At 42.3% G+C, this 8,889-nt stretch overlaps 1 protein-coding gene across 1 annotated transcript; it reads left to right on the top strand.

Annotated features, from left to right (window-relative positions):
* Positions 1-1,905: 1,905 nt before the first annotated feature.
* On the top strand, positions 1,906-7,116 carry LOC124692805 (T-complex protein 1 subunit gamma). Its single transcript, XM_047226241.1, has 14 exons — positions 1,906-1,951; positions 2,220-2,281; positions 2,721-2,793; positions 3,218-3,285; positions 3,374-3,443; positions 3,810-3,878; positions 3,966-4,037; positions 4,157-4,230; positions 4,317-4,594; positions 4,711-5,095; positions 5,186-5,311; positions 5,760-5,864; positions 6,357-6,431; positions 6,516-7,116. Exons 1-14 carry the CDS (start codon positions 1,921-1,923, stop codon positions 6,702-6,704), a joined length of 1,677 nt encoding a protein of 558 aa, XP_047082197.1. The 5' UTR covers positions 1,906-1,920; the 3' UTR covers positions 6,705-7,116.
* The last annotated feature ends 1,773 nt before the right edge of the window (positions 7,117-8,889 follow it).

Below are 8,889 nucleotides of genomic sequence, written 5' to 3'. Positions count from 1 at the left end.
TCCCTAGGCCTTGTTCCCAAATACTGAAATCGCTGCTTGTTTACTGTTTTACTGCGTTTCTACTGTCTGCAATATTACCACCATCAATCACACGCCAGTCCTGGACAGCAAAACACTTTTCTGGCGCCGTTACTACTGCTCATATATATTCATACCATCTGTATTTCACTATCTCTTCGCCGAACTAGTGCACCTATTAGGTGTGTTGGGGACACAAGATACTTCTTGCTTTGTGGTTGCAGGGTTGCATGAGAGGGATATCTTTGACCTCTTCCTCCCTGAGATCGATAAACCTTGGGTGATCCGCTTAAGGGAAACTTGCTGCTGTTCTACAAACATCTGCTCTTGGAGGCCCAACACTGTCTACAAGAATAGAAGCACCCGTAGACATCACCCTTCCCTTGTCGAGCTTCCTTGGCGTTGTGTTCGGTTTGTGAGCAACGTGGGTTGGTCCCCGGTGGTGGTCGGCTTCCGGTGGCGTTTCTGCGACGGAGGAGTGCTGTTGAGGCGTGCGTGAAAAATGGCTCACTCACGAGTGAGCTCCGGCCCGACACTATAGACTCCAGTTCTACCTCGAGTCCTCGTAGGTTTCTTCGGTAGTGCGTGTGGGTGTGTGATGTCGTTTTGTAAGCTGGGTTCAACTCTTTGTATCGTTCTCGCCGTTGGTGGCTTTGTTAATTCAAAGTCGGGCACTTGAGTGCCTTTTATCTAAAAAAAGATCCTGGCACGCTCAATGTTGTGGCACTCTGACACTATGTACGACATTGCAAGCTGAAAGAGCTCCTTAACAGAATTCAACTTCACAAGTTCTCGCGTTCTTTTTCTCAAACCGTGATTTTGAAACAACTAAAAACACTCCATGGACGCCTCGGACCTGACAGTGTATGTTTTGGATTTTGCAGGGCGATTGTTAACCTGATGGGTCTTCTATGGCTTTTGATGGGACTCCACAACTCTTCACGAAGAGTGCAAGAATTATGACATTAGCATGGAAATTTTTATTTTAGTGACCGAGGCAAACTCCAACCTGAAACCGTGACAAAGCTGGTGATAGCTACCGTTTGTAATGTCTAATGTTTTGCTGTTGGCTCTAATGCAAAAGCGGGCCTGGGTTTGCAAACTGCTAAGAATCAAAGAAGGTGTGTATTAGACTTATGAACTAGCGGGTAATGTAGATGTTGGCTCTAATGCAAAAGTAGTCCTGGGTTGCAAACTACTAACAATCAAAGAAGGTGTGTTTTACATTATTAATTAGTGATTCTGATTTGGAATAAATAGACATATAATTCAGCTGGTCACTTTTAACTTCTTTTGTGTCAAATCAAACAACAAACCGAGACACACGTCTTGGACGGTGATGTGGGACCCATGCAGGATGACGGCTCTAGATGTCTACGAAGATGATACGACCTAAGACAAATTCCAACATGAAGGAGACGCCGCCATTTGGTCGTCTGTTGTGGCCACATCGGTAGATTTTAGCCGTGTAGCGTAGGACCTGACATCGGTCAGTAGAGATAAGGTTAGCCACTGTGTGAGATATAGGTGGCATAACATAGTTAAATAATAAAGTTCAACCCGTAGCAACGCACGGGCATTTGTGCTAGTTAATAATAAATAGAAAATGTGGATGTTATATGAAACTAACTATGAATGACGGTAGCCCACTCAGCGGGCCCACCTGTCGGATCCCTAGGTCACCCTCAGGCGCACGGTGTTAGCACGTGAGGAGCGAGCCCTATGGTTGCGAGTGCGGCCAGGGTTCCACTTCAAAACCCAAAACAAACCCTCCATCTCGAAAGATCGCGGGGCGCCGACCTCCTCCTCCTTCCCTCTCCCCTCCCCCTCGCCGCCGCCGCCGCCGCCTCAGCTCGTCTCCCGCCGCCGCCGCCGCCTCAGCTCGTCTCCCGCCGGACCGAAATGGCGTTGCACGCCCCCGTCCTCGTCCTGAGTAAGCTCCCTGCCCCCCTCCCCTCTCACGCCCTTCCCGGCTCCTAGGGTTTCCGCCCCTCCCCATCCTCCGTATTTCCTTTTAGGTCTTGACAAAGGCCGGGTCTTGAACTCCTCGTAGCGAAACTTGCCCGATCCCGTGGAACGAATCCTCGATTCGGTTCCGTCTGTTCAGTTTCATTGGTTTCTTAGCCCTGATCTGATCTCCGCCGCTTCCTTTTATGCCCGTTTTTTTTGAAACATGCGTTTTTTGTTTGGATTTCGTGCAGAGGACTCGTTGAAGAGGGAATCCGGCGCCAAGGTTCACAAAGGCAACATCCAGGCCGCAAAGGTATTATTAACCTCATAAGCTCCGTGTCACTACTTCCGTTGTATGGCGGTGTGTCGTTACCAGGCACCACGAGCTAGATCGTAGCCAATTAGCCCCACTGTAGGGAGCATCGCTGTTACAATGTCATAGATCTGCAAAAGGTGGTGCGAGTCGAGATGTCAAAGTGATCTGTTCCCTCCTTTGCCCTGGGCACCACATAGGTTAGGTGTCTTATTAGCCTAATAATCTGAAGTTTCAAGTTACGACAAACCTGCGATTGGTGATCTGGTTGTCTGGGAGGTCGGTTTTGGGTTTTGGGTTGCCACTGTTTTAGCCCAACGAGTTCAGACCTAGCTTTAAGTTTGTGACTTGTGAGGACAACAGTTAAATCATTTATTTGTATATTCTTCTAGTGTTATTAGTAGGTAATAATAATTACTCTTAACTGTTCTATGTGCAGGCTGTGTCAGACATCATACGCACTACATTGGGCCCTAGGTCCATGTTGAAGATGCTCCTGGATGCCAGCGGAGGTACTTGCACATGCTCTAGCGTAGTCTTAACAGTCAATATCGCAATTTTTTTGTCATCCACCCTTTCCTTGGTAATAGTGACGAAAGCACTAAAATGGATAAACATATCAAGCTTTTGTTCTTCAGTAGGGTGTTTGTGCGGCCTTTTGGCTCTCTGTGTCAAAATATTTGCATCATGTATGAAAATTTGCTCATAACTACACATATATAATTAGCACGAGGAGTCTTGTACTGAGAATTGTTATTGGATGGAATTCATAGTGTTGCATTATGGAATATGTTTTTACATTGAGTTGCACTATACATTTTGCTGCATTAACTACACGTCACTCTGGAGATAATTCTACATTGTGTTGCATTAATAGAATATGTTTTTACAAGGTTGTAGTAGGTTATGTATCTGAGTCATTTTTTGCTTTTGAAGGTATTGTGGTTACTAATGATGGCAATGCTATACTGCGGGAAATAGACATTGCACATCCTGCTGCTAAGGTATGAGGAATGCTTGGTTACTGTTGACGAGTTTATCATTTGTTGTCAAGCCATATTCAATCTGACTCTACCTTTTCATTGTGTGCAGTCTATGATTGAGCTAAGCCGCACACAGGATGAAGAAGTTGGAGATGGCACAACGTCTGTCATTATTCTTGGTATGCATGGTGTCTGTCATACATTCCTCTCTGGCAATTGCTATTGATGAGTAGTTAACAAGATCATTATTTGCTAGCGTCCTATTTTTATTATTCTCATAAGCATGTCTCCTGAGGTCATCAAATTTTGGGATATTTGTCAAAGCTGTTTCTGGTTGAACTAAGCATATCGCGAGTCTGAGCTGCCAAAAAAACATATTTCTTTGTAGCTAAGTACACTAAGTTCAGTACTTCAAAGTTTAGCTAGTAAGAATGAGTAATAGATGCTCACCAAAATCATTGGGTACCTAAAAGTTAGCTTTCAGGCAAGCAAGCTTATTTGGTATTAGGCTTTTATTCTCCCGTACTAACTTTCACTTTTGTTAGCTGGTGAGATGCTCCATGTTGCAGAGGCGTTTATTGAAAAGAACTACCATCCCACTGTCATTTGCCGAGGTAGTTGTTGTTGCTTCTTAGCTTACTTTTTGTCCTTTTGCGATTTATGTATCTGTCCTGAAGCTTTTTATTGTTTCTTGGTTTTAGCATACACCAGAGCTCTGGAGGATGCTCTAGCTGTCCTTGACAAAATTGCAATGCCTGTTGATGTGAATGACCGTAAGTCTCCATCCAGAATGTTGCAAATACTATCACTCTTCTTCTGGATAAATTGGTTCTCTTACATAAACCGTGTTCTATTTTGTAAACTGATGCAACTGAGATCTACCATGCTGTAGGTGTGGCAATGCTAGGGCTGGTGAAGAGCTCTATTGGTACAAAATTCACTGGTCAGTTTGGTGACCTAATTGCTGTAAGTGTCGTTCTTTTATGTCAAGTTAGCTACCAGCTAGATTCACTTCATGGTTTAATTTTGTTGAGTATTTGATATCTTCTCAGGACCTTGCTATAGATGCTACTACAACAGCAGGTGTTGACCTAGGTCAAGGCATGCGTGAAGTTGATATCAAGAAATATATCAAAGTAGAGAAGATTCCTGGTGGCCAGTTGGAGGATTCAAAGGTTCTTAAAGGAGTCATGTTCAATAAAGATGTTGTGGCTCCTGGAAAAATGAAAAGGAAGATAGTAAACCCACGCATCATCCTTCTGGACTGTCCTGTTGAGTACAAGAAAGGAGAAAATCAGACAAATGCTGAGTTGATGAAGGAAGAAGATTGGTAAGTGATGTGTAGATTCAAATTCTTCTGCCCATATGTATTATCAACTACAGTAATCCTATTGAGTTGCTATGGGTCTGGAGTGTATAGTAATGCTGTTAAATCTGCTATTACAGGCAGCTTCTGCTAGAGCTGGAGGAAGAATACATAAAGAATCTTTGTGCGCAAATCTTGAAATTCAAGCCTGACTTGGTTGTTACAGAGAAAGGTCTCAGTGACCTTGCTATTCATTATTTGAGCAAGGCTGGTGTTAGTGCAATCCGTAGACTTAGGAAGACTGACAACAACAGGATTGCTAAGGCTTGTGGCGCAGTTATAGTGAACAGGCCAGAGGAGCTTCAAGAATCGGATGTGGGAACACGAGCTGGCCTCTTTGAGGTTAAGAAGATTGGTGATGAATATTTTTCCTCCATTATTGACTGCCAAGATCCTAAAGCATGCACTGTTCTATTGAGGGGAGCAAGCAAGGATGTCTTGAACGAGGTGGAGAGAAACCTTCAGGTATTTTGTTCTTCTCCTTTAGACCTTGTTTTTTTTAAAGTAAGAAGGTTTATCTTTATCTTGGCCTTTCTTTGTTTTTTTCCTTTGCAGGATGCAATGTCTGTTGCAAGGAACATTTTGAAAAACCCAAAACTTCTACCTGGAGGTGGTGCTGCTGAATTGACTGTATCGGCAACACTAAAGCAAAAGAGTTCTTCAGTTGAAGGTGTAGAAAAGGTATTGCTTCAGAAGTTTTATGCTAGTATTTTATGAGTAATGAAGTCATTTATGTGGAGGCCTGTTGTATGTTCACATAACTATGCACTACTGCAGTAGGCTGAATAATTTTGTTTGGGATACGTGTGGGCATGTCCAGTCAGGCCTGAAAGCCCAATGTGTGGTCTTGGGCTTCAGTTTCCCACCTGAAGCCTGAAACTTGTGAAAATAGTTAAAAATTTTATAATAGGTGCATTAATTCATTTATATTTTTCGAAAATGATTAATTTAATATCTGTAAATGTGAAAATAGCCAATTTTTTGGGCCCTACTGGGCCCAGTCTTGGCATTTGAAGGTCGGGCGCCAGGCCTAGCCCAGGTCTACTTTGGGGCATTGCACAGATGGCAGCTTTCTGTTGCGATTATCATGCATTAGAGTTTCTGATTACTTTCTGTATATTTTTATCAGTGGCCTTATGAAGCTGCTGCTTTAGCATTCGAAGCAATCCCAAGAACTCTACTTCAAAATTGTGGTTTGAATGTTATCAGGATGATGACACAACTCCAAGGAAAGGTAATAGCTTTCTCTTTTTTATTGACATTGAGCTCTCTGGCCTCCATTTCAGCTGCAGATCTTGTTTAATACTCATTCCTTTGCATTATTCTTGATGTGGTTTTAGTGGAAATAAGCTGGGTAGAATTGCTTAGATTTAGGTTTTAGATTTTTGGATAGACCACCCTTTGAAACTCAGTCAGTTGGAAGACTAAGGCTTTGTTTGATACATCAATGGCTTTGATACAGTATTTCAAGTCTTCTCTTTTGAGCTACTGTAGCTGATAATCTTTGACAATACACGTAGCTAACTATTCCGTACATTCTTAAGCGCAGGCAGCTCAGTACTTTAATTGCAAATTGGTGCTTACAGTAAAATTATAGTTATCCCACGCCCAAAACGAACTAATATTCTGCATAATGCTTTTTTCCACTTAAAAAATAATTTTTTTGTGGCACTTGATATCTTTCCTTCGACTTGTTGTTTAAATGCCATATATTATATTGCTTCAGCATGCGAATGGTGAAAATCCCTGGGTTGGCATTGATGGAAGGTCTGGTGATATTGTTGACATGAAAGAGCGGAAGGTAACTTTTACTCTCTTCATAAATTGCGCTTGTATTGTGTGCATGCATGTCTAAGCAGAGCACAACTACCTTTTATTTTTGTAGATCTGGGATTCGTACAGTGTGAAGGCACAGACATTCAAGACAGCTGTCGAGTCAGCTTGCATGCTTCTAAGGATTGACGACATTGTCAGTGGAATCAAGAAGAAGCAGGCTCCAGGAGGCGGTGGCCCCAAGCAACCTCAGATCGAAACGGAGGGAGATGCTGACACTGAACAGATGATCCCAGAGTAGAACTGCTATGCTGTTGGAGTGAGCCTGCACTGTCGATCTTATGTACTGATGGCAGAATAGTTCCCATGGAGCGGAATGTTTTGTTAGCACGTGAAATCACCGTTGCCTGGTTGGATTTCTTGAATGTTTGTTCTGGGCCAGGTCTCCAGGGTCGTCTAGTATTAGCCTGAGCTGTAGCATTTTCGTATGTTTGAATGAGGGGTATGCTGTTTCAGTTGTGTGTATTGTATCAGTGTTTTTGGATCTGAGGTTTCGCAAGTCTGGTTACTGTTATTTTTGTCTTTGGAGTTAGACCGCGGCTATCAGAATGGGATTTAGTGTGCAGACACGATAATGTCAGTTTTAGGGTTTCAGTTGTGGATGGAAATCAGATTTTGACATTTTAAATTAATGTTTTAAAATTTATGTGAAATCTGGGAATTTCAGGACGGAAAGTCTACGTCAATTCTCCCCAATGTCAAAGTAGTCGATGTTTTTGGATACATGCCTTTAGTCAGATTGAAAATATTTTTTCTTGGTCATTAGATTGTATGCTCACTCAAAAATAGGTGTTTTACTTTTGTCTAGATACAGATTTACATAGAAGTATTTTAGTTATGGATACATCCGTACCTACAAAAAATTAAAGACACGGTGTTTTAGACCAAGGTAGTGTAAATTACTCGCCAAAAATTGAAATATCATATATTTGTTACTCCCTCGTCCCGGTTTAGAGGGTCTATGTATATCCCAACATTATCAATTTGATTAATATAATATAAAATTTACACTACAAAATTTTTACCATTAAAAAGCACAACATCTGAATTTTCTAATTATATATATTTTGTAGTATACATAATTATGTTGGTTAATTAGCAATCTGGGGACATGCGCAGGACCTGTGTAAACTGAGATGGAGGTAGTATATGGAGTGGGCACATATTTATTTGTTACATGGAGTGAGCATGTGCTTTATAACAAATAAATGTCATTTATTTGTTTTATGGAGTGGGCACATATTTATTTGTTATATGGAGTGAGCATGTGCTTTATAATGCTAGTTATAGTGCTAGCATTTTGGCTAGTATAATGCATACTATCTCCATTTCAAGGAATAAGGGATACTATCTCCGTTTCAAGGAATAAGGGGCACGCGTATTTCAAAACGAATTTTGACCATAAAAATTGAGCAACAAAATCTTGATTATATTATATGTAATTAATATAGTTAGATTCGTATTGAAAAGAACTTTTCAATAATACTAATTTCATACAAATAATGTTTATCTATTTGAAGTAATTTTTGGTTAAACAAAAAACACGTAAGACAAGGACGCCCTTATTTCTTGAAATGGAGGTAATATTGGTCTCACAAAAATGCTAATGTGGCACTTAATTAAGGATGAAAGAGGAGATTAGATTAATATAGGTGGATACCGTATCATAGCGCATATTACGAGAAAAATTAATGCCAAATAAATTTTGTACACAAATTTGAATTGAAATTATAAAAAATAATAAATATAGCGTAGCTATGATGCTATTCCATGATACCACCCAATATAGAGATAATATCATACACAAGTATCATATACATGATACTACTACATGATACTTAGAGCATCTCCAGCCGTTTGGACTCCCCACGCCCAAATTCGGCGATATTATCGTCCGGATTGGAGGAAACTTTGGCCTGGGGAGGCCCATTTTCCCAGCCGCGAGCCCAGGATGGATGTAACGGACTTCGGCGAATTCAGACAAAATTGGCGAGTTCGTTCAAACATATGCGAAATTTAATGATATTTATCATATAGAGGCGAGTTCGTACATAAGTAGGCCGAATTCGAACATATATTTGAATTCGGCGATGGCAAACTAAAATTTAAACTAAAGAACGGCCTACTACATGCCGAAATGGCGGTAGAACGACGTGTAGTCGCCGCCGCCGTCGTCGTCGCTGGAGCCGGCGTTGTCCTGGGGCGGCGGAGCCTCGTACCAGCCGGCTCGTGCCCCGGCCGGCGTCGCCGGCGCGTGGCGGCGATGGACGGTACATGTCGTCGTCGGCTGCTGTCCTCGACCTTGACCACCTCCCCGGGCGCGGCGTTCCTAGCGGCGGATGGTGTGGCGGCGCGGGCGGCGCGTTGACGCGCGGCGGCCGGATCCGGCGGCCGCCGTTGCTGCTCCGCCTCCTCGCGCTCCCAGT

Source organism: Lolium rigidum, chromosome 1 (assembly GCF_022539505.1).
Source record: "Lolium rigidum isolate FL_2022 chromosome 1, APGP_CSIRO_Lrig_0.1, whole genome shotgun sequence".
Taxonomy (NCBI): domain Eukaryota; kingdom Viridiplantae; phylum Streptophyta; class Magnoliopsida; order Poales; family Poaceae; genus Lolium; species Lolium rigidum.
Note: the sequence above shows the minus strand (reverse complement) of the source record. Positions and strands in the feature narration are given on the sequence as shown.

Coding starts and splice junctions, on each gene's coding strand:
- LOC124692805 (XM_047226241.1), top strand. CDS start 1,921: ATGGCGTTGCACGCCCCCGTCCTCGTCCTGA. Junction 3,286..3,373: donor TTGCACATCCTGCTGCTAAG/GTATGAGGAATG, acceptor CATTGTGTGCAG/TCTATGATTGAGCTAAGCCG. Junction 4,231..4,316: donor AGTTTGGTGACCTAATTGCT/GTAAGTGTCGTT, acceptor ATATCTTCTCAG/GACCTTGCTATAGATGCTAC.